The sequence below is a fragment of the Mustela erminea genome, chromosome 14 (genome assembly GCF_009829155.1).
Source record: "Mustela erminea isolate mMusErm1 chromosome 14, mMusErm1.Pri, whole genome shotgun sequence".
NCBI lineage: Eukaryota > Metazoa > Chordata > Mammalia > Carnivora > Mustelidae > Mustela > Mustela erminea.
In genome coordinates this window covers 69,892,671-69,919,088 of record NC_045627.1, presented here as the reverse complement: position 1 = coordinate 69,919,088, position 26,418 = coordinate 69,892,671, and the positions used below count along the sequence as shown (strand labels likewise).

At 41.4% G+C, this 26,418-nt stretch overlaps 1 protein-coding gene across 5 annotated transcripts in view; it reads left to right on the top strand.

Moving 5' to 3' along the window:
- Positions 1-26,418, top strand: part of SORCS1 (sortilin related VPS10 domain containing receptor 1) — a 507,304-nt gene that overhangs the window by 310,172 nt on the left and 170,714 nt on the right. For all 5 annotated transcript variants that reach the window (XM_032312692.1, XM_032312691.1, XM_032312688.1 and 2 more), the window contains exon 4: positions 17,811-17,969. In XM_032312692.1, coding sequence (XP_032168583.1) covers positions 17,811-17,969 — 159 coding nt within the window. The remainder of the gene's footprint in view (positions 1-17,810; positions 17,970-26,418) is intronic.

The window sequence follows — 26,418 nt, the reverse complement described above, 5'->3', positions numbered from 1 at the left end:
ACGTGGACTGTGGTAAACTGGAAATTGTATGACCTCTGTCTTGGATGGCAGCTCTAAAACTCATGTTGATGATGACCATTTGGGAATAGGGTCGCGGTAGGTCCGCATGTTATTGGAAAACTGGCCTATCGGTGGTATTCTTTCGGCTAATGTTTTCTATATCAAACAGAACTTGAGTGTCAGTTCAGAGTTGGCCTTGGACCAGGGGTTTTTAACCTCTGCATTTCACTGTGCTACTTGCCAAGAAAAGAAGTCTCTCACTGAAATGATTCTTTTTATCGTGGTGGTTTCCTCTGTGGTAGTTCCCCATTCCATGGGCTTGAGGAATTTGCTGAACACTGAAAAGGCACATGTGCTCATTTCCATTGGCAAGTGTTAAACTGGGGAGACATATGTTTATTCTCCCCTCCTGTTAGATCCTTGAAGAGTGTTGGTTGTCAGACTTAGCTGTAATTTCCCAGGTGCTATTCTTCTAAAAAGTCCTTTGCAGAATCTCTAGAACTTATACATTTGGCTGGAAATAACTTTAAAGTATGATTGGAATCCTAGTGGATTGGGATCCTTGTGGTAACATTTAAACGGCCAGCTTTGTAGATCCTTTCATCCTGTCTTAGATTGTCTGGGTGTGTTCCTGACAAACTTTTTCCTTCGATGAAGCATTGCAACAACCTCTTAAGTGAGCTCCTTGACGATATTGCCTTCTCTTTAATCCAGCCCCTTTATTGCCTCCAAGGTAAACATCCTAAATGATCCATAGTCTATTTCCTGTATTTTCCTGTATTGACCCTGAGCAGATGGCTCAGAATATATAGGTTCTCTTGCCATTTAAGTCAGAATCCCTTTCCATGGCTAGTGCAGCTCTTTGAACTTGGCTGTAGACTGCTTTCCATAACCTCTGCCCTACAGAGAAACCTGGCTATTACCTGAGCATGTAGTCACATCTCTCTGTCCTTGTGTGCTGACTTCTCTGCCCTGAGAGCCTCCCTGCCCCTTCTGTGTCTTACTGACACAGCCTTCAAAACCCCCGTTAATGTTAAGTGTTCTGTAGCTCCTTCCCTTATTTTAGGAACAGGAACACAAGTGCTCCTCTGCGATCTCACATTACTTTGTACATACCTATGCACCTGCACGGTTCCCACAGAATTTTGTCTGTCGTTTCTGTGTCGGAGCTGGTTGTAGAAGAATTCAGTGTCGTAAGACATTCAGTTACTCATTCCTCATTTACTCCCTAGTCGTAAGCACAGTCGCTATCCCTTGGTACCTGAAACTACTTAAATAAGTTAGGGAGAAAAAAAAGAAGAGGAAGAAGAAATGAGTGGTTGAATGGTAAACCTCTGGTCACCCCACAAGAAGTGACAATTTTCCTTCAAAAAAAAAAAAAAGTCTATATTCCAGAAGTTGTATTTTTCTATTTTTGAGATGCCTGAAAAGGGATTGTCAGCATTTTAATTATTGAGAATATTTTTATTGAGATAGCCTGTAAAGAAGACAAATCATACTGTTCCATTTAGTGCCTCACTTATGACTTAAATGTAAATTGTATCAAAGAGGAAAAAATGTTTAATTTATATTTTCTCATATGTTTGAGACAAAATTGGTTAACCTAACCTCATGTTCACTGCTTAGGAGGTCTGCTTATTCCGTGGTCCATTGTTTAGAATACAGCCCGGAGAACGAGGTCCTTAGGTGTGAGCCATAGATATGCCAAAAATGCTCTAGAATTATCTTAGTGACATCATCATACCCCTCCCTGCCTAAGTTCACTCTCTTGAGGTTTGCTTTAGTTTCCAGTCAGAATACCTTAATTCACATTTGTAAAGTGCTATTATCATGCTTAGATGAAAACTTCATGGATGTATAAAATCTTGTTAAATAGTAGTTTACCAAATTTGAATTTCTTTGTGAGTGAACTATTTTTTAATATATACAATTTGCAGTAAATGGGTGGCAAGAAAGGTTTGCCTGGGAATTGATAGCATAGTGAAAAATGGAGAAATAATGTTTTTCCTGCCTTGTTTATTCAGGGAACACAATTATAAATTGTGCAGTGTAGAGTTTCTAATCTCTTAGGAACTTGTCTTCAGACTTGAAATACTCACTTGAGGTGACCCATGTGTATGTGTGTATAATATATGCAGAATAATACGACATTGCTTTTTCCGGAAACTTAGACAAGGACAGGAAACATGTATAAATGTGTATAAAAACACATTAGGCACTGTTATAAATAGACAATGAGGTCGGAATGGCAATTTAGACAAATCAATAAGAAAAAGGCACAATCATGATTTAAAATGTAGAAAAAATATGAACTGGCAGTCTACCAAATGAGGATATTCAAATGACTAAACACAAATGACAAAAGGGAGGAAGGGAAAATTCACTATTATTAGTAATGTGTATTGATGCAAATATGCCTTTTCCCCCAGTCAGTTTAGAAAACATTATAAAAAGAGAGAAAAAAAATCTCGTGTTGGTGATAGGTACTTCCCAAGCCCTGCCAATGAGCTATGAATTAGTACTCTTTTTTTTTTTTTCCTAAAGCATTTGGTAATATGAATCAAAGGGGTTTACAGAATTCACGTTCTTTGTTCCATAAATTCTACTTTGAGGAAATTACTTGAAGGATTAATTGATGTACAGAAATATTTATATACATTGGTTCATAAGATTGTATTAGTGAAATTTGAACATCTTCTAATAAGGGATTAGTTACATAGTGGCATATTCATGCAATCAAATTCTGCGCAGCCAATAAAATGTGATAACACGGGAATATTGAATAGCCTGGAAAATGTTTGCATCATAATTTTAAAGTGAGGAAAGCAGGTTAAAAAGCAGAAAGTATTGCACAATACTCTCTCACTGTATATATCTCTTTTCATTTGGGACTTCATCAAAATCAAAAGCTTCTGCAAGCAAAGAAACAGTCAAAAAAAAACAAAGAGGCAACCCACGGAATGGGAGAAGATATTTGCAAATGACAGTACAGACAAAAGTTTGATATCCAGGATCTATAATGAACTCCTCAAACTCAACACACACAAAACAGGCAATCATATCAAAAAATGGGCAGAAGATATGAACAGACACTTCTTCAATCAAGACATACAAATGGCTGTCAGACACATGAAAAAATGTTCATCATCACTAGCCATCAGGGAGATTCAAATTAAAACCACATTGAGATATCACCTTATACCAGTTAGAATGGCCAACATTAACAAAACAGGAAACAACATGTGTTGGAGGGGATGTGGAGAAAGGGGAACCCTCTTACACTGTTGGTGGGAATGCAAGTTGATGCAGCCTCTTTGGAGAGCAGTGTGGAGATTCCTCAAGAAATTAAAAATAGAACTTCCCTATGACCCTGCAATTACACTCCTGGGTATTTACCCCAAAGATACAGATGTAGTGAAAAGAAGGGCCATCTGTACCCCAATGTTTATAGCAGCAATGGCCACAGTCGCCAAACTATGGAAAGAACCAAGATGCCCTTCAACAGACGAATGGATAAGGAAAATGTGGTCCATATACAGTATGGAGTATTATGCCTCCATCAGAAAGGATGAATACCCAACTTTTGTAGCAACATGGACGGGACTGGAAGAGATTATGCTGAGTGAAATAAGTCAAGCAGAGAGAGTCAATTATCATATGGTTTCACTTATTTGTGGAGCATAACAAATAGCATGGAGGACATGGGGAGTTAGAGAGAAGAAGGGAGTTGGGGGAAATTGGAAGGGGAGGTGAACCATGAGAGACTATGGACTCTGAAAAACTATCTGAGGGCTTTGAAGCGGCGGGGGGGGGGGGGGGAGGTCAGGGTACCAGGTGGTGTGTATTATAGAGGGCATGGATTGCATGGAGCACTGGGTGTGGTGTAAAAATAATGAATACTGTTATGCTGAAAATAAATAAATTAATATAAAAAATAAATCTCTTTTCACTCTCTCCCTCTCTCCTTTCCTCCCTTTTCCTCCCCACCACAGAAACAAAGATTGGGAAAGCAAACATTAACACATGAGTGATAATTATCTCTGCCTAGTGATGATTCAGAATTTTTCTTTATTTTTTTTTCCCTAAGCATGTTTTGGGGGCATTTTTCAAAGTTTACTGGAATGAATACATGTTAATTCTTGCTCATATTTGAAGAGAAATACTAAACTTTAAAGCAAGATGAATAATTAAGAAGCAAAATTATTGTACCATTGGCACATTCATATTTAGCAAAAACTAGAAACCTGAAGAGTAGCTTAAACACCTGGATTCCTGACACTAGGGGTGCCCTTTGTCTTCATTCTGTTATTCTGAATTGAAGGAATTAGGTCCAGTACCAGGTGTTTGTCAATGGAGAAAGGACAAGGGTTGAGGCTCCCCCGTAGCAAGACTGAACTGCAGCCCGACAGCCCAAGTGGGGTCTTTGGAGGCAAAGACCAGGATTGGTGAGGATGCTAAAGAAGATCCGGCCATTCTCATAGGCTACTCCATGCAAGCCTGAGCTGAGAATGTCCAAGAACTGCGAAGTAGCGGGTCACTACTGTTTCACCGGTGAGGCTTCCCTTCATGGTCCACATATTTGAGTAAGGTTTCTACAAAACCATAACTGTTGTTCCTTAAGATTGATCTTTTTATTTGGGAGGGGGGTGGAGCAGAGAGAGAGAGGAAGAATCTCAAGCAGACTCCCCACTGAATATGGAGCCCGATGTGGGGCTTTAACCCAGGATCCTGAGACCATGACCTAAGCCAAAATCAAGAGTCCAATACTTAACTGACTGCACCACTCAGGCTCCCCAAATTGGTTCTAAGAAAGGTTTTACTTTGGACATGTGTTCCTAATTTAATAAAATCCTTCATCGGGAGAATTATTTAAATTGAAGTTGGAAGAGAGGGTTCCATTAAACCAGCAGGAGCCTGTCTGATAGTAGAAAGGCTGGGGACGGGATAAGAAGAATGATCTGACCTCAGAGAACTATTTCATGCTCAGTGGAGAGCTTAGCACACATCAGTAGTTCCAGAAAATGTTACTATATCATAGTAACATGAATTAATTGAGATATACTTTCATGACCCTGGGGTTCAGAGAAAGGTCAATATTACTTAGTATATTCTGTTAGGGAAACTGTGGGTCTATTCGTGGTTTGAAGATTTTTTTTTTTCTTTCATTTAATGTAATCACTATTTCTTATTTGTTTTGTTTGCTTTTAATTTTTCTAGTTACCTACATTTGTAATACTTTTTCTGAGGGTTTCTGATAAAGAAATGACTTCAGATAAAGAATGACTTCTTACTTACTGCCAAAACCATACATTTTTGAGTGTCAGGAATAATATTTATGATAATACAGGGCTATCTCAGACAAAATCTGACATATATTCACCCTATCTAGGGTTCATTTTAGAGAGAGCTAAACTATGACTTGTCATATGGTCAAAGCAGCTCCTACATCAACATCAACCAGCTTTGTAAATGATTCTATCTTTATCAGTGGATTTGACTCATCATATATATGAATCTCAGTCTAAAAATGCTTTTGTACAGTCACAAAATAGAATGGCAGTTTTATAATTGGATTGTATGATAGCACCTTGATTAAGAATCAGTCTAATTGTTAAGGGTGCTAACTTCTGAGCACTTGTGACGACAAGACTCATAAATGATATCAGCTCAGATACATAAAAGATCATGTTGTTTGCAGAGGTGCAAATTTTTTTTCTTTTTGAAAGCTTTAAAAAAAAAAAGATTTTATTTATTTGTGAGAGAGAGAGAGAGAGAGAGAGCAAGTGCTTGGGTGGATTGGGGGGCAGAGGGAGAGGGAGAAGGAGATTCCCCACTGAGCAGGAAGCCTGACACTGGGCTCGATTCCAGGACCCTGAGATCCTGAACTGAGCTGAAGGCAGATGCTTAAGTAAGCCACCCAGGCAACCCCTGAACACTTTTTTTTTTTTTTTTTTTGAAGAACTCTTTTGTTCCTTTTGAATTGGGGTGCTATGAAATACCACCAAAGTCAAGAGAGCTGATTTTGTGGTTATTTTCTTAAAGGATTTAATCCTTAACAGGATTCCCTGTTGGTAGTAACTTGGAGCAGATGAGTGTTTTATAGGGTCGGCATAGTATCAGTAGGAATCGAGTTATGCAGCAGGATGCATATAAAATAAAAAAAAACGTAAAATAAAAATTTCGGATGGTTTTATATGGGCCTGCACCATGATAAAAATTGATATTTCTATATGTTTCTGGGATACATTTACCATACAACCATTCACCCTCAAACCCAAATTGCCTTTTGTTATTTTTGTTGGTCCAAGGTTACCTAAAAGTCAGTTGGTTTTTTTTTGTTGTTGTTGTTGTTTGTTTTGTTTTTTAAAGACCTAAGAGAACAGTAAGTATTCTGCTTTCAGTTGCTAGGTTATATTGTAATTGATACCAGTGTTTTTGCTGTGAACATAAAGATACAAGGACTATTTGCTCTTAAGAATCTCATTTTTTAAAAAGTATCACATCCGTAATTAAATGATGGGATTATAATACCTAGATATAGGCTCCCTTAATAAAGACTTAGTTATACACACTTTAATGGACATTAAATACATTTATCCTTCTGTAATTTAATCTAGGTATTTTATGCCCCCTAAAAATCCACAGCCTGGAATTTCTTGACCTTGGGTCTCTTGATGTCTCTGCGACTGACTAACAATAAAAATTATTTGGTCTTCAATAAATATTCACCTTGAATTGATATCAGTTTAGAAATACACAGCCCTCAGAAAGTTTAAGGTAGCTGAAACCCAATGAAAAATCTGACAGTTCAAGTCATGTGTATGTCAAATATGCTAGATCAGAAAACCTTGCTACTTATTCTGAATATAATAATAACAACAAACTTTTTATCATATTCTCCTTCTTTTAATTATAAGTAACAGATTGTACAGAAAATCACTGTCATCGTGTATCTCCAAGATGGCTGCCACCAATTCTCGCCACCCTTTTGTATGTGTGTATATTGTTCTTCCTCCCTTAAGAGGTAGAGTCTACTTTTCCCCTCCCTTTACACTTCGCTTAGAACTGGTGACTTGTTTATCCAACGGAATGTGGCAAAATCAATGTCCTGGGACCTCTGAAGCCAGGTCATAAGAAGCATTGCAGCTTCCACTTGAGTTTCTTGAACTATTTGAACCACTTTGAGTTTCTTGAACTATTTGCTCACACTTTGAGGAAGTTGGCCACCAATTACGAAATCCAAGAATCACAAAAAAGCAATGCTTTGTGAGTTTCAAGCCGTATGGAGAGAATGCCCTTCTGTGTAGAAAGAGAGAGAGAGGCTAAGGCCAGATACATCAGTGAAGAAGCCATCTTGGAAGAAGAACCTCTAGTTCCAGCCCCATAGCTGATATCACATGGATTTGAAACTAACTACCCAGCTGAGCTCTTCCCGAATTCCTGACCCACAAAACCATGAGCAAAATAAATAGGTGTCTTAGACCTCTGTTCTGAAGTAGTTTGTTACACAGCAGTAAGTAAGTGGGACAGAGGTCCTTTTCTCTTTAATGTATTGTATCAGTTCTGCTGTTCCATTAGATACGTATTATGAGGTGGAATTAGTCCAAGATATAGAACTGCGAGAAAATGCAATCATGAAAAATGCAATCATGAAAAAAAAATCATCTTCTTAAATAACCACACTGCTATATCACCTGCTCTCACCTGCTCTGACTGAAGGAAAGGAAGAAAGTATAGAGAAAAAGAAGCAGATAATATCATTATACTCAGGGGCATGTCAATTAAGCACACTCACCCTTTTCTGCCTCTCAAAAACAACTTGAAATGATCAGTGTCGTCATTAAATAATTGAAGAACTAAGAAAAAAATTTACATGAAACAGATCTCCTTGTTAACAGGAGGGTCTTCTTCCTGAATGTTCCCCTTCAGCGCTGTCTTCCTGGGAGCTTGGCAGTGGAGCTCAGAGGCGATTCTCACTTCACTAATCTGCAAAGCCTATAGGAGAGAAACCCCTGGTGGTCTCCACAGTCTTCTCAGGAAAGCTTTAATAGCCAAATGCATTAGCAAGGTCTCGTGTGGCTGAGACTTCATTAATCTCCCCCAATCTAACCCGGTATATTTGCCCATTCACCATGAAGCTTTAATATAAGTAAGTAAAACTAAAACACACTTGTCAGGATAGATTGTACAAGGAAAGCAAGGAATGAAGAATGTGGGCACATTCTGTTCACTAATTTTTAGAATAGATTCATTCCTGGGGGCTCTTCTTTGCATTCTCCTGACTTCCAACTTGACATTTATTCAAACTCGAAAATCAAATGCACAACTTAGAGATTTAACCAAAAACGGTGTGTCCCTCACCTAAATCAATGTTAAAATATACCGATAGCGTCGCTTTCTTGCTCTCTCTTCCTCCTTCTCCTTTATCATTTCTGGTGGAATAAAGAGATTTCTTATCATTAAATGAACATCATTTCTTGTAAAGTTTCCCATGAGCAAAGAAGATGAATGTCTGCCTCTCCCAGCATTGCTGCTCCTTCTGATAGCAGCTAACATTTTAGAATGATGTAACCTTTTGGCATTTATAGATCTTTGGGGATTTAAGAGAGAAGTTACTCTGGGACCTGTACCGCCCATGGAAGTGTGTTCTGATTGAGTTTGAGCGGAGGCTGTGGGATAATGCTGGGATTTTTAAGGGAGCTCAGATATCCTCAAGGTCTAATCAGTCTCCATAGTGGCTGCAAGAATAAAAAGACGTTTGTCAAATTTGTCCACCATGCTCTTCCTCTAAAATGCCATTTTTAAAAACCAGATGGTACAGTGCTAAGCATTAATGAATATACCGTATTTCCTACTATCCCCTTAGTATGACCATCGTTTTTTCTCCAGCAAAGTGACTTTTTTAGATGTCATTTAGTCATACGATGTTTCCTAGAAAACCAGTTACACTGGAATGATTCTTACTGGTTTTAGCATAAATTTCTTGGAGAAGTCGCTTGTGAGGAAATGCTTGTTTCCCTATCTGTGCTATTACTAAGTCAGAGCTTTTTGCTCATTTCTGTTATATTTTTGTAACCTATACTTCAGATAAAGCTTAAAAACAGTCTTCTGGTGGTGCCTGGGTAGCTCAGTCAGTTAAGCATCTGCTTTTGGCTCAGGTCATGATCCCAGCGTCCTGAGATCAAGCCCCGCACTGGTCTCCTTGCTCGGAGGGGAGCCTGCTTCCTCCTCTGCCTCTCCCACTCCCTCTCGCTGTCAAATAAAATAAAATAAAATAAAATAAAATAAAATAAAATAAAATAAAATAAAATAAAATCTTAAACAAAACAAAACAAACAAACAAACAAAAAATTCTGAAGGACAGATGCTAAAAGGGTGAGGACGAGAAGGCCTGGGCCATTGTGGAAAATCTGAGTCTGAAGCAGATCTGGGTATTTTGATTTCAAAGATTTAAATTTAAAGGCAAAATTTTTTTAAAGCCAAAAAATTATCTTTATTTCTTTAGGAGTATCTTACCAGTCATTTTGTTGTGGAGAGTCTCCATTACCTAGTTCTTAATTCCTTACTGCCAGCCTGTTTTTCCCATCTCTATTTTTTTTTTTTAAAGATTTTATTTATTTATTTGACAGAGAGAGATCACAAGCAGGCAGAGAGAGGAGGAAGCAGGCTCCCTGCTGAGCAGAGAGTCTGATGTGGGACTCGATCCCAGGACCCTGAGATCATGACCCGAGCCGAGGGCAGCGGCCCAACCCACTGAGCCACCCAGGTGCCCCCCATCTATATTTTTATGATGTATTTGCAATACAGTCTTTCTCTCTCTTCCCTTTCTCTCCCCATCCCTTCCTCCCCTTCCTCTGTCTTGAACTCAACTATCACATTTTTGCAAAACATGTAGTACTAAATGTGCTATTTTTTTGTGATTAATAATAATATTAATATAACACTTAGCATTGCTTTCACACAGATGATCTTTTGTAATCTATGCATAAACCCATACAGTGTACGCCACAGATGATAGCTTTAGCACCCACTAGCTGTGTGACCTTGAACTAATCACCTCATTTCTCTAAGCCTCATTTCCTCATCTGCCAAATATAATAGCTACCTGAAGTATGTTTAAGCAGTTTAATGAAGTAATATTTTAATGGTTTAGTAGAGTGTTTGGTACAGAACACATGCTCAGTAAATGTGAACTTTTTTTTTTAAAGATTTTATTTATTTATTTGACAGACATCACAATTAGGCGGAGAGGCAGGCAGAGAAAGAGAGGGACAAGCAGGCCCCCCCACCCGAGCAGAGAGCCCCATGCGGGGCTCGATCCCAGGACGCTGGGATCATGACCTGAGCCGAAGGCAGAGGCTTTAACCCACTAAGTCACCCAGGTGCCCCTAAAAGTAAACTTTTTTATAGGATCACTACTGTCAACAAGAAAATCTGCTCATGAAAAGATTCAGTGAACTATTAGCTCTTCAAAGTGGCATAACTGATATATAGCAGAGGGGAAACTCAAATCTGTCTTTGGAGTCAGACCCCGTGTTATTTCCTGTGATTATAGTATATATTTATAGTTTGTTTTTCCTTCTTCTCCTGACACGAATGACCTTCAGTAAACACATACTCTTTGTCTTTTTTGAAGAAGTACACACATTCATAGCAACGTTCACTATGGTCAGGTTTAGGATTTGGTCATGGCTCTTCTTGTGGGAAAATAGGTTTGTAGTTTAAGATACCCATGCTTAGCCCTACAGATCAACCCTCCCATATCCATATCCATATCCATATCCATATCCATAGCCGTATCCATATCCATATCCATATCCATAGCTGTATCCATATCCATATCCATATCCATAGCCGTATCCATATCCATATCCAACCCTCCCATATCTGCCTTTCTACATTTCCTTTATGAGAGGGTTCAGTTTCATCCACAGTAATGGAAGCAAGGACTTACTGTGAAATGATAGCTTTTAGTTTGAGATTCTCTAAGTTGAGTCAAAGGAGAGGGTTATGTTCAGTAGTTCCAAGAGAAATAAGAAACTTTGTTTTTGTGGGCTGGGGAGCAGGGAGAGAGGATCTTAAGCAGACTCCATGCTCAAATTCTCAGTCCTACAACCCTGAGAACATGACCTGAGCCCAAACCAAGAGTTGGACGCTTAACTGACTGAGCCACACAGGCATCCTAAGAAACCTTTTTAAAGCTTGCTTTCTTGAATTGTCTTCCAAGGAATGTGACCCATACACTCTCATTCCTGGTGAACCTCACTCTTTTTCTCTGTACTCGAAAGGATTGGGCAAAAGGAGTATAGCTTGCTGTTATGTAATAATTAATAGGTAGAGTTTTCTGACAGGGCTAGTAAGAGACATGTGAGAAACTGAAATTGTAATATATACTTAATGAAAATTCTTTTTCTTCCCTAAAAAGTCAAAGCCTTTGCGTCTGTATTTAAAAAAAAAAAATTGGGGCGCCTGGTTGGCTCAGTGGGTTAAAGCCTCTGCCTTCTGCTCAGGTCATGATCCCAGCATCCTGGGATCGAGCCCCACATTAGGCTCTCTGCTCAGCAGGGAGCCTGCTTCCTCCTCTCTCTCTGCCTGCCTTTCTGCCTACTTTTGATCTGTCTGTCAAATAAATAAATACAATCTTTAAAAAAATAAAATAAAAATCAAAGTAAAAAAAGAAAAGAAAAGTTTAAAAGTAAGGTCACACAATGAACTCTTTAGAATACAATGCCAGAGTTTCCCTGCAATTCCATTGAATCAGCTTTCAGGTTCAGAGTAGATGGTCTGTTGCCCAAACATTCTTGTGGTCTCTTGGTATCGAATGACCCAATTTTGTGTTAATGAACATGGATTGTGCATTAGATGAGCTTCACTGAGTTTGTGGGGGGAGGACGGGCGTGGGATTTAGGACACAGGATTGCACACTGAGTCTGCCTTTCTACAGATTCCATCAGTGTATACTTATCTGAACTTTTTTTTTCTATTTAATCACGTCCCTGTTCTTTTCTTGTTTTTGTTTGTACTCCAGTGATTTTCTTTTCATAGGTCATTCTAGGGTCCTGTAGAGCTTCCCCCAATACCGTCATCCAAACAGTAGCCAACGGATGATCCCTTATTGCTCTTACCCTCCGCCCCTCTGCAAAGGGTAAATGCTCAGCTCACATTGGGAATAAACAGCTTTTCCACCTACATTGATTAGCAAATTATTTACTTGCTCTGATTCAGTTTCACTTAATTTGTTTTTAATATCAAAGCCAGAGGTTTGCAAATAGCCTCTTAGAGTGTTTATATATAGATTCTGGTTTAAATCCAGTGGTTAGATAACTGGAGATCACAGTTGCTACTACTGCTATTTTTCTTTGCCATCATCGTCATCATCATGGAAAGTATTTGTTACGCACCTGGGATACAGGTATCTGGATCTGAGTTAAGCCTTAAGCAAAGCAAGTGATATCCCGAGTATATTACCTCTTGGTGATTATAGTCCTGTAGTCCATGAATGACAAGGGGTAGACAAATGAGCAAACAAGTAATGAGCACATAAATACTCTGTGATTTAAGACCAAAGGAATGGTAGGAAGAGGTATGTTCCTGGAGGTAGTGAAGCTGCCCCTTATTAACTCCCACCATGTCTAAAGAGGTAAATGGCAGAATTCCAAGAACAACACATCTAGGAAAAGAATCTGGAAAACCAAATAGTAGTGTTATTCCTTAGGGAGGGGTGTCCTCAGTAGGTACCTGGAAAGATCAGAAAGAAGGCTGCCGGGCAGCCTTTTGTAGAATGACATCATGTAGCCATATGTTGACTCTGGAGCAAGTCAAAGAGTAAAGATGCATTTAATTTCTGATGACACTGGGTTGTCAGAACGACTAATACCAAAAAAAGGGAGAAGTGACATTTTAAATCTATAAATTGCATTTCATGTTCATTTGTCACCTCTAGGAAAAGCAAATAAAGTTGCTTCCTTCTCCCAAAGTAGATGATGAATGATTGCTTAGGGTTGGGTGGCGGGAGCCTGTGTCGCCATTATTGACTTTCTATGGAAAACAATTCATCTACGGATGCAGTCAGTGCAATGTCTCCACGCCCTGCAAGGCGTGAGTAAACTGCTTCTAATCACTCAAGGGCTGATCTGAACAGAGAATAATTACTTTCCCGTTAAAGACACACTCCTCCCCTTGTCTCAACTCTCCTGGCCTCCAAGTACAACAGCGGGGATTTGTTCCAGAGGACTCAGACTCAATGTCACAGGGGTTCATGGACTGCTTTCAGCCAAAGTCAGGTATGAAGACGACTCACTCATTCACGGATTTGTTCATTCATTTGTTATTTACAAAGGTGGATGGACCTACTGTGGACCAAGCTTTATGCCAGGCAAAGACCCTTCTTCTTAGAGAGCTCACTTGAGGAATTGTGCAGAGTTTAGATTCGTGCCTTTTATAACATTGCCCTAAAATTCTCTCCTTTTCGGGTGCCTGGGTGGCTCAGTCGTTAAGCATCTGCCTTGGGTTCAGGTCACGAGCCCAGGGTCCTGGGATTGAACCCCTCATTGGGCTCCCTGCTTGGCAGGAAGCCGCTTCCCCTTTTCCCACTCGCCTTGCTTGTGTTCTCTCTCTCTGCCAATTAAATAAATACAATCTTAAAAAAAAAAAAAAAATCTCTCCTTCTGATCATATCCTAGAATGCAAAGGACTAAACACAAAAAGCAGAAGGGGACAGAGAGCCAAGGTATCATTGAAAAATGATACCTTGTATCATTGAACATGTCTAAGAAATGTAATCTGTTATTTTTTGAGGAGTATTCACTAATTTGTAGGTACAATTTTGATAATATTTCCCAGGAATACCTTCTTGAGAATACAGGACTTTATAAAAGACATCGTGTATGTCTAAAGATTGGATCACATTTATTTTTACATTATTTGTTTTTCGGAGGTTAAACATTTTCTATTTAGATCTTGCTTATGGAGGTACCTGGGAATCTCATTCATTAGGTGTCTGCTCAGGTCATGATCCCAGGGTCCTGAAATCAAGCCTCATATCGGGCTCCCTGCTCAGTGGGGAGACTGCTACTCCCTCTCCAGCTCCCCTTGCTTGTGTTCCCTCTCTCGCTATTTCTCCCTGTCTTAAATAAATACAATCTTTAGAAAAAGATTGTTAACTTATTTACTTTTAATAGTCTTCAGAAGGACACAAACACCTAATTTATTTAGGAATACGTTACTAAAGAATTTGATTTAAAGACTGAAATGATAAAATTCCATTTATTCACTTAATAATTTAAGTACTTTTTGCCATTCAACCACTGCACTGATTGTAACCCAATTTTGTTGAAGGCTACGATTAAGTAATTGAAATGCATTGTACCCAATGGTACATACTTATGTGTGTATATGCATTTGTGTGTTTATGGTTCAGTTGGAAATGAATGGGGGTCATAACACTAAACGGAAAAAAAAATACATCCATGATATTATATAGAGATGTGAATAAAGAAGTAGAGGGACGCACACACTTGGTTTGACTTGTTGAAGGAAGAGGGTCATGGGCAATTTATTTTTCTTTTATTTTGAATTCTGCTGGCAGTCTGACAAAGTTTGTGCAATAAAAAATGGCTAAATAAAAATGGATCCAGATTGACCTGTTTGTTTTGTGTGGATTTGAGCAGAGATTGGAGAGAGGAACCACTGGAAGGTTTGTGTAATTCAGACCCATCTATAAATCTGACAGGGGGACTTTCCTGACAGCTTCCATCATTTCCAGAATGTCAGACGTTCAGAGAGAGGGTTTCAGGTGAGAGAGGAGAGGTGAGATTTTGGTCTGCCTATTTTCAGCACTCAGAATAAAAATGAAGGGAGCTGTGGATTTTGTTTATTCAATATTACGTATCCATATGTGTGAAAATATTTGTGTTATTCTGCCTTCCCTTATCTAGTATTATCTGGAAGCAGAAGATCTCATATAGTCTGCTGACTTAGAGCACAGAAGAGTATCAAAAATATTGTAGACGACACATGAAAACCAGCCTGATTGGAGGCTATTCGGCGGGCCTACTGTTTTTATTTTGATGAAATAGTCTGCCAGGAGAAGCAGGTGGTGAAAGCTGTGCTCATGGGAAGAAAGGAAAACATACTTTGGTTAACAGGGAACTAGAAAAATCAGGGGAGGGGGAAGAAAACCACCTTGCCTGAGACAAGGATGCTCTATAAAATCGAACCACTTCATATTATTGTGGAAATGACTTTCTTGCCATAGTGCCAAAAGGTTGTTATATATTATTGCTAATGGTGGCTGGAGACACAAACCCATGTGATCACTTGATGACTTATTTGTTATTTAGAATATGACAGCTTTCATATGCCAATAAATGTGAAATCACCTGGAAGTATTCTTGGGAATTTAGGAGCCATCCGAACGTCCTTGCTGAATGCACCTGCTAGATTTTAATGAAGGGACGTGAGTGTGTTCTTCGTACATGTTCTGGTGGTCCTGTCTCAGCCATCTGATGAGCGGACACTGTCTGTTCAGTGGAGAGACGGAGACACCTACATAACTTTGTCACAATTTTTGGTTGGTAGACAGTGGCCTCGCTGGAACATGGAGTGAGGCAATTAGTCTCCAGTTCCGTGTGTGCTTTTCGTCTCATCCCGAGGGCACCTGACAGCCAGGATCGCACTCGCTGCACCACGTCCCTCTCTCCTCTTTACGAAGGGGCAGGTTGAAGGAATGGCGAGGAGCCTCGAATCCATCCTGGGTTACATAAACACAGTTCAGTCCGCGCGTCTGCCGTGCGCTCTTTTGTGCCATTTGCGCTGACAGGACACCGCTCTCCACGCTGCCACGATCTGCTCTTGAGGTTTCAGTACGATGGCCTCCCAAGGTCGGAGAAAGCTCTGTGTGTTTGTCTGGCATGTGGATCTTTTCTGACGTGGCTCTAGTATTTTTTTCTTCCCTTCCCTTCTCCTCTTTTCCTGGAGCTGCCGCATCCTTAGCCGGGAAACTTTACACCCCGGGCTGCAGTGATTTCTCTTCCTGCGGCCACACATGAAGCACATCTTTCATGCTTCTCTGAACCAAGCTCAGAAAGTGCCAATTAATAAGTCGCCGGGGAAGAAGTCCGTGGGTAGCATTAAGGCCTCCTGTCTGGAGGTATTGGGTGCGCACTCCGACTGACGGAAAGCAGACCTGTGGAGAGTCGGGAATGAGGTACTTTATCACACGTTCCTGGAGGCATAAAATGAGAGAATAGAAAGCGGTGTTCAGGGCGGCTTCTCCATCGTGGTCCTGTTGTGGATGGTCCCCACCGCTCTGGCCGTGGTCAGCCGTCCTAACAAGAAAGTACAGAGCAGGAGCGCCGGGGTGGCTCAGTGGGTTAAAGCCTCTGCCTTCAGCTCAGGTCACGATCCCAGGGTCCTGGGATCGAGCCCCGCATTGGGCTGTCTGCTCAGTAGGGAGCCTGCTTCCTCCTCTCTCTCAGCCTGCCTCTCTGCCTACTTGTGGTCTCTGTCTGTCAAATAAATAAATAAAATCTTAAAAAAAAAAAAAAAGAAAGAAAGAAAGAAGGAACGAACGAACAGAGCAGGGGCGCCTGGGTGGCTCAGTGGGTTAAGCCTCTGCCTTCAGCTCAGGTCATGATCTCAGGGTCCTGGGATAGAGCCCCTCATCGGGCTCTCTGCTCAGCAGGGAACCTGCTTCCCTCTCTCTCTCTGCCTGCTTCTCTGCCTACTTCTGATCTCTCTGTCAAATAAGTAAATAAAATCTTAAAAAAAAAAAAAAATAGAAAAAAGAAAAGAAAGTGCCCAGCATCTGAAGCTGTGAACGTGTCCACATGTAAAGCAAATTATTTGGTCGGTAGACTGAAGACCAAGCAGGACACCCAACTTCTCTTTCCACGGTGCTTCCATCCATGCCTGCTCAGACTGCTCTGCATCTTTCTACTTCCATGCGACGACTCCGAAAACTCTTCATTTATTTACTTACTCATTTGGAAAATATTTATGGAGTCTATAAAATATGCCGGGTATTACTCTAGCTTTTGGGACTATACCTGTGGGGCAGAAAAAGAGAAATATCCAATACCCCTATTCTCATGGAGTTAACGTACTAGTAGGGATTATGTAGATGATAAGCAAAATAAAAAAAGGAAATTATGAGATAGGTTAAAAGGTGACAGAGTTGACCTCATACAATTTCCAGAGAAGGCTTTAGAATGCCCAGCCTTTGAGTCAAGGCTCAGGAAATCAGACAAAAGGTAAGATGACATACAGGGCTAGTGTTGATGGGAACAAGAAGGCTTATGGTAAGAGAGAAAAACAGTGGAGCCCACGCTATGTTTCTTTCCACCTTAATCACAACAGACTATGACAAGTCTTGCTCTTTTATGTCCCCAAATGGAAAGTAGACACAGCACAATAGGAAAGAGGACCGAGGTTAGAGGAAGAGTGGGACATACTTTAGATCAAGGAAATAACCGTGGGGCGGGGGGTGGGCAACAACAAGGAACCCCGTAGAACAAACTAATGCACCCCTCTGTGTCTTCTTCCTTCCTTACACCTTGTCTGCCTCTTTGAGGTTTTGTTGTTGTTGTTGTTGTTGTTGTTGTTGTTTTGTTTTGTTTTTTTGTTTTTGTTTTTATCGTTTCATGGCATTGGTCCAGGAGAACAAACCCGCAGAGTCAAGGTCCTTGTTTGACCAAATGTTCTTTGTTCTTTTTTACTCTCTTTCCAAAATTTTAACTTGTTGCTAAGTTTTGTAAATGTGTAAGCTTAACTTTTTGTTGTTTTCTCTCCCCCGCAATGCCTGGCTGCAGATTATGTTACTCACAGACCCGGAGATCGAGAGCAGCTTACTCATCAGCTCCGATGAGGGGGCCACCTATCAAAAGTACCGGCTCAACTTCTACATCCAAAGCTTGCTTTTCCACCCCAAGCAGGAAGACTGGATTCTGGCATACAGCCAAGACCAGAAGGTGAGTGCAATTACCTTGTTGGAGACAACAGCGCACGGTTTTCCAGAGAACAGGCCGCTAGCTAATTGTCTCTGCATTTCTTCTCGGTGGTGGCTTTGGTTTGGGGCAGTACCTGAACTCTGAGCCAGGGGGTCAGGGGCAGCAAGGAGGATTTCAGGGTGCTCACCTGAGCTGTGTCTACATCTGAAACAGCATGTAAGGCAAAAGCCTGGAACTCAGGAAGACATGGGGAAGCCGTTCTTAACTGTGGCGGGCAGTAGCTTAAAAATGTGGTGGGCAGTGAAGAGCTCCCAACCCCTTTGGAGTCTGAGACTGTTTTGTGCATGTGGAGATATGACTGTTTTTCTAGGTAAAGGGCCCATAGCTTTTCTCTAAGCCTTATAGGGAAGGACAACCCTGAAAAGGCAAAGAGCACTAACTAGGGATTTGCCAAAACAGTGAGAGAAATGGCCAGAGAACCAATAATAATGTCCATAGATAATATTATTCAGAGTCAAGTAATGTCAGGATTTGTCTGCTTTTGGTGATTGCATTGAAGGAGAAGTCTACTTTGTAAGAAAGCGCTGAATGAAGTTGTGCATGGGTGCGTGCGTGTGTGTGTGTGTGTATGAGATATGTTTATGTGTTTTATGGGATACATACTATAAAATATATTACATACTCTATAATACAGATACACCATAAAACACCTTTAGCTCCTGTTTTTAGAAAAAACTTAACATTTTCAGATAGAATATAAGGCTAACAACAGCAAATATAATTAAATAGAAGTTTCACAGGCAAATAACAGACTCTAGCTATAAAAGCCAACCAGAAAATAGGTGCAAAAATGGAATGCTCTTTGTGAACTGTGATTCAGCGACGCTATCTTGCAGATTATTTTTATAGGAATCTTGTGCTAGAAATTACATATATTTAAAGAAATACTGGATTTCTATGAGTGAGGAGGGTGCTCAAGGGTTTTTTTGTTTTTTTTTTTTGTTTGTTTGTTTTGTTTTTGTTTTTTTCTTTTCTGTTGGGAAGATGTAGATGTGAGGGGAGGGGAATGGTGGAAGTAACTTTCCAAGGGCTCTCCTGGCATGGACATTTTGGAGGAAGCAAATTAAAATTCTCAGGACTGGAATTTTATTCATGCTGCCCTTACTGCAAAAAAAAAAAAAAAAAAATGCACATTGAGCCTAAAAATAGAAAAGATTTACAATTAGTTTAAAAACAACAACAACACTAAGCAGCTTGCCTACCCTTTTACAGAATGTACAATTCCATTCCTGGAGTCAGGCCACCATGCATCTGGTCCAAGATGGTGCAGTTACCAGAGGCGAGGCTGAGCGGCTCAGAACAGAGAGAGTAGTAGTCATTTCATCCACCGGGCTATTGTATTTTCTTTGGCAGTTGGTTAATTTTCCATCTGATGCCAGAGGTGCAGTGAGGGCCAGATTTACCTGCCTAAGTTAAAACAGTTGTGCTGGAGGAAATGCCCAGAAAGAGAACCTTTTATGCCTTAGCACTTCCAACAGTGCTCCCCACAATCACCGTGGCCAAGTGGACAACCATGGGGGAGTGAGGACATCTGAGTTGGGGCCCAACTCAGCCATGGAACTTGGTGCACGGTACTTGGTGTTGGCTCTTTGGCTTAAAATATGTTTGCATGGATCAGTATACTTGCAGGTGTGCATCCAAATGAGATTGAAAAAAAACAACAACAACACATTAGGCCCCACGTCTGGTTTAGGTGCTCATCAGGGTTCAGTGTTGGTCTCAGATACCTTTATCGAGGAGCATTCAGTCCATGTGGGAAGAGAAGATAAATGCACATGTTTTCACCAGTAGTCTAACAGAGGCCAAGAGTCAGTGCCTTCATTCACACATAATAAAAACCCAGTTGAAGTAGCTGGATGTGGTCTATGAAATTGTCAGCCCCAAGTTCAGGAGATGGAGATCTTATGAAATGATTTCACTTTGACCTTGAGGAATATATGTCATATTTCTGTTTGGAGGGTCGTACTTCACACAAGAGGAATGTCAGAAACAATAATACAAAGTTAGAAAAAACATGTCTACACAGTTGGGAATGTGTCCATTTGGCTGAAACTGAAATTTTGTAAAGTTAATTCTGGATATATTTGTGGAATCTGATATTGATTGTTTTTTACTGTTTTGACTATTGGACTGCAAGGCAGAATAAATCTTGTTTTCATAATTAAGAGCCTTGTGAAAATTTTGGATAGTGGAATAGTGTGTTCAGAGGTATAGATTACAAAGTTTAACCTGGTAGTAATCTTAGGATGAACTGTGGTTATAGGAGGTCAAAAGCAAGAAGACTAATTAGGGTGATATCACCGTAGTCCTGTTCTGGACCAAAAAGTATCTTCTGTGACCATGACCCAATGAATTCTGTCATTGCAGAGGTGGAAGAAGCCTTGACAGTCCTTCTGGTATGTAGCTAACAAACACCAGATCTGAGATGTTAGTGAATTTTCCTAAAGGGAAATACCACTCATTAGCATCAAATGCCAATGTCCAGTGAATGGAATGAAGGCTTATGTGAAATTTGGTGGGATTCTCATTCTTGATTGTGACATCTTGAGATTAGTAGAGAGGCAGAAACCTGCCTTGGTGTTGAACTCTCTGTTTTTCCAGGGAAGAATGAAGGGGGAATCATCCTGGAAAAAAATTGTGGATAACCTTCTAATACAAGTAGGGCAGAGAGTACACCTTGTCTCAGCGCTTGAATCATAGAATGAGGACCGGGGCTTTCGCTGGGAAGAGAATGGGCTGCTGCTGTTGGATGACTTGGCTGGAAGTCAAGTTGAGAGGGTCTGGGGCCGCTCAGGTGGGCCAGTGAGAGGGAAATGATAGCCGGCAATCAGCCGTGAATCCTGGAGCGTTCACCGCGGATGAGATGCCGCAGTGAGCACGGAGGAGGGCCCTGCGTTGGTGCCAGCAGGCCCGCTACTGTATTTGCCCAGGAGAAGGGAACTTTTATTCTTTCGTGGAAGGATTGCTCATCAGTTTTTCTGTGACAGCTGCTCTTGCTGCTGTGGCAGAATTCCCAGCTCTGATCTCGCCTCAGCGCGAGGACTTGCTCTGCGGGATGCTTTTCTACGCCAATGTACGGTGAACAGAATCCCCAAGCAGAAGGTGCTGGCTCTTAGAAAGAGTCTTCTTGAGGTGACAGCTCCTTCAGCCTCACCTGCGAACAGAATCCTCCTCCGCTCCCTCTTTCCTCGTGTCCCACCCACCCTGTCTTCTCAGGCATGCAGGCCCTCTTTTGCACATACTCTCCCACTTTTGCCAACTGTACTTTCCCCTTATTTCCCTGCCATGGCTTTTTCTCTCCCACATTGCAGGAGACTTTTAAGGCCCCGAGGACAGAGTCTGGGTCTCTGGCTTGCTGGATGGAGCCCATATGGGCTGCGGTGTTCTGCTTTGCTTGGCCTGCACTTCATGGTGAAGGCCTCGGTACCCAGTGGAGGCTTTTTGATGTGAGCATTTTAAAGGACTCAAAGAAATTGCTGAGCAGATTGTCCTTTCTGGCCCAAGATAGAGTTTTACTGGCCATCAATTCCATAGCAAATCAGATTTAAAAAACAACAACATCAGCAGCTTTTAATCAAGGAGAAATGCATATGGACAAATGGCCTCAGAATTCAAAATCAGGACTCCCCCCACCCACACCTGTCAGTGGTATGAAACTCCTAGGCAGTTGCCAAGAGGTAAAAGCTTTATTGAAGGGGAAGGGAGGTTAGGAACCCTAATCCTTCTGAAGTCCTCAAGAAGTACTACTTAGGTAGCCTTTGTCTGGAGCCTTCTGTGGTATTGCCATAGCACTAGCCTCCTGGGCTTCTAATAGGTCTATGTGAGGACATGCCTTTGGAAAGCCTTGGAATTTCCAGAAAAATAAACATTATAGACCTTATGGAAATTTTACATCAAATGGACAGGGCAATACTGATCCCATAAAGTCACACCGCTTAGAATTCTTACAGAATAGCAGTCAGTCACTGTGGACACTACAAAGAATCCATGGCATTTAGTGTAGAAGCACCCCAAATTGTGCTTTCCTTTGTTTATTTATTTTTTATTTCTTTAATTAAGCAGTAGGCAAAGCAAACATCTTGTGTCTTCTTTTTGTTTCTTTGCATTTGGAAATTGAGCAGGTACTGGAGAACAGAGAGAGAGAGCGCGCGAGAGAGCGTTTTTCACTTCATTGCTAGTTTCCTCTCACTTTCTTGCCTCAGTGCAGGAAACCACCCAAGGAAGGCTTAGCAGCAGGCTGAGCCTGCCAGATTACATCTTTATTTTAATTTGGCAATAAACTAGTGTACAAACTGTGCTATAAAACATTGCCTCCAACGGCATCTCTCAGTCTGCCTTAAACACCTCACTAAACATGATGTGTTGGGAAACATTTGAAATGAGAGAAAACAAAGCGCAGATGTGACTGAAAGAAAAAGATGGGAGAAAAGTGTAAGAATATGCATATACCTCCGTTTTGCAGGCCACCGTGGGGGGCCCTGGGCTCATGGCCTCTCCATTAGCGGTCGCCCCAATGGATCGATTTATAAAGGGGAGGGTCTGCAGGGTTTTGAAAGGGACATGAACAGTCCTGAGCAGCTCAGGAGGAGAGGCCCCCTTGCTCTGCTTTCCCAGGCTCGCGAAGCTCTGCCAGTGGGGGTCTGCTGACCCTGACCCCTTTTCTCTGGTCCTGTGCAAGTACCTCCTCTCATCACGCCTGTGGCTGTCCAAGTCCATGTCGAGGCCATGAATGCAATTCCCATTCCCCCAAGCAAGAAATCGAACTGAACGAAGCGGCGGGGTCTGAGCTGTGGGAAAGCAGAGAGCAGGTGCTCCTAAGACCCTCAGAAAGGCAGGGGTGGGGAGGGGTCAGGAAGCTCAGCCGGCTGGCTGTTCTTGGAACCGAAGGTGGCTCGCCCAGTGTCACCAGACCTTCATGGCTTTTCAAGAGCAGGAATCCTGCTTCGTGTGAAATGTGATATTTTCTTATTTTTAAGTATTTATAACTAACTCAGAAATTTAAAAGAGAAAACTGCAGGGCAAAGAAACCTCAGCTGCTGTCTTACACGGGTCCCCAGTCATTTTTTCGGTCCCTTCTGTTTTTCCCACCGTCTTTGTGTTTCTCCTGTTCATGGATCTCCCTATCAGTTTTATTTTAGGAGATGTTAAATTGTTTTGTGAATTTAAAAAATGCATCTAAGTGGGGTGATCCGTCCCGTGGGGGGGGGAGACAAAACCTTTAAGACCGTTTGGTGGACCACCCCACGCTTTGCGGCGGTAGTAGGATACTCTACAACTTATATTGTCCCATTTATTTTGGAGCTCTGGGATTCGGCAGTACGAGGCCTATCAGGTGGGAATCGGCTTGATTCGTCTGTATTCCACATCACAGTTTATGAGAGAAATAAGAAATCCTAAGGCTTGCATGTTCGCCTCAGCTTTAGTATTTTGGTATTTATGTATGTGTGTAAGACACACACACAAAACGAAAACATGGCATTCAAGGCAGAGAACACGTTTTGATAAGGGGTCTTTTTCTACAAATAGCTGAGACTCTGCAGTGCCTTGGTGGCTCAGTCTATTAGTCTGCTTTCGGGTCAGGTCTTGTTCTCAGGATCCTGGGATCGAGCCTCACATCAGCTCCCTGCTCAGCAGGGAGTGTGCTTGTCCCTCTCCCTCTGCCTCTCTCTCCCACTCATGCTCTCTCTCTCTCTCACATAAATAAATAAATTCTTTAAAAAAAATAGTTGAAATTCTAAATATTACCAGCCAGCGTTCTCTGTATGAGTGAAGATGGACTTTGAGTTAAAATGATATACTGATAGGAAAGGAAAATTATACTGCCAGTGTGTTTGATAGCATACCGTAGAATTTTAGTAACTTGCATAAAAGTAAATTTAAAAATACTTTTCGTTTCATATCCATTCTTAGGAAAAACAGTAACAGCAACAACAGCTTCCTTCCATTCCTTTTTAATCTTTTGTACTTCTCCTGACTGATCCCTCACAGAAGGCCATTGCTGATCACAATGACTTTGGATGCTGAGAATTCCCTGGGAAAATTATGATTGCTTGAAAAAGGGATAAATGTCAGCATTTTCCAAAACTCAGTCATACTGGTTTCTCACAAGTGCTAGACAGTCCAGAAACCAGGTAAGAGCATGAGCTCTCTACTCTGTCAGGCCATCCCAATGGCCGGGGGACCTCCGACATTTCATTGACCTTTACTGGTTCTCCAACAAGACTGTGTGAGGATGCTGACATGATGTACATGAAACACTTAACACAGAGCCTGGTACAGAGCCAGCTTCGTGGAGATGCCAGCCGATGTATTATTCACAGGCCTGAGAGTTAACTGACCTGGTGTGGCGTAGCTGGGTTTAGACATAAGGCTGTCTTCCTTATCAGTAGTGTCTCCCCAGTACCTGAAGTCATAGACACCTTAGTCAAAGTCATGTGCCCTCTTAGCGATCAATTACTAAAAAGTACCGTGAAACCAGAATGAATGGAGCAAGGAAAAACCAATACACGGTACTCAGAAAATATTGATTATAATAACAGTAAGCCATTAAATATTAAAGCATTTGTCTTCACAGTAGCTCTATTTGTTTTTTAATAGACCCAGCAGCCCCCTAACGTCAAAAGGGCAAGATTGAAATAAAAGAGAAATAGATCCTTGAAATTCAGCCCCCTGCGGATATTCAAATAATTTCTGCACAAGCACAAACACTTAGGAAACTGATATCTACCCAATACCATCATGTTTCCCCAAGGCACTGCATTAAGTAAAAAGGCACTCAGTTATTTATAAGAAATATGTTGAACATTATATTCCATGCTGATTAGGTAGGAATTCCATGTGCTTGAAATTCTCCAATGTCAGAGCTGATTTCTAATCTCATAAATATGTAAATAACTTCAGTATCCAAGTACAAAACTAGCAATTAGAGTGGAAACCGGGGAGCTTGCTAAATGTCATCCCAATGTCATCCCAATGCTTGTTTATAAAACAAATTCTCAAGCTGAAATGCCATCATAGGTAAACAGGGAGACCTCTGTTCCTCGTAGATACCTGTCTAACCAGGTCGCATTATTATTTTTCACTTGCAACCTGGAGAACACTTTGCTCTACCTGTTCCTAACCGTTTGAGTGAAACGAGTTGGAAGAACAAGGAAAATGGACATTTAGAAGGAGTCAGTAGGAGTAAAGTTGGGACAGGCACAATTATGCTATTTGGTAGCTCTTTAAGCTTTGAAATAGAGATAGTTCTATTTTCGCTTGTACAACTCCTTAGCCTGTTCATTTGATCTGTTCTGTCCACCAGTTCTTGTCTGAATGGATTATGATGTGTCCTTCATGACGGCACCAGTCCGGAAAAGTTTGAAGGGCATTGGATCTCACAAGAGAAGATGAATCTCTTTCCTTAAAAAGCTCATGGGGTACCCAGAAAGACCTGCCTCGAATGGGGGCCCTTTTGAAAGGGTTCTTCCAGGGCGAGAGTGGTTGCAAGCAATGATGTTGCCAAAAAAGGGAGTGATTTGGGGAGGAGAAAGGCTTGGCCTTGTGAGTAGACACATTTTGTGAGTTTATGACTCTATGGTTTTCCTATTTAAAAAAAAAAAAATTATCTTGTCCAATCTCCTATCAGCAGTACAAACTACAAACGGCACAGTCATTGCCCCAAGGAACCCAGAGGCCAAGATCACACAGCTGGCAAGAAGAAGAAAACCCAGAAGTCATGTACCCTCCTAAAATTGCCAGGCTTCTTTATTGAGGTATACTCTTAAAAAAAAAAAAATTGTTTATTTGACAAAGACAGAGATCACAAGTAGGCAGAGAGGCAGGTGGGGGAGTAGGGGGAAGCAGGCTCCCCGCGGAGCAGAGAGCCCGATGTGGGGCTCGATCCCAGGACCCTGAGACCATGACCTGAGCTGAAGGCAGAGGCTTAACCCACTGAGGCACCCAGATGCCCCACTGAGGCATATTCTTAATATAAAATATTATTAAATGAAGAGGCACCAATATAGACCTTCAAGGCCTTGCTCTCCAGACTTGCTTAACTCCGGTGCCTGCCTGGCTGACACCACTACAGGCATGATGAGAAAATATCCCAGGACAGCAGGACATGAGATTCGAAGCCATACAGGGTCAGTTGCTCTAGGAAAGACCACGATAAAAAATTTTCAGCCTCAAAGGCTGGGAACTGGAAGCCTTGTCTAGGACCCTTCCTTGCTTTTAGGATGTCTGGAAGAAAAGGCAGTCTCATCTGCTTCTCCCTGTCATTCCTCCCTTCCTTGGGGTCTGAGGACAGTCAGTGAAGGCTGCTGGCAATAATCTGTAGCAGAAATGAGCAAGAGAGAGAGAGAGAAAGAGAGAGAGCGAGCTAGCATTGACCTTTCACTCTGTAGCAGGCATTCTGCAAGGCCTTTCA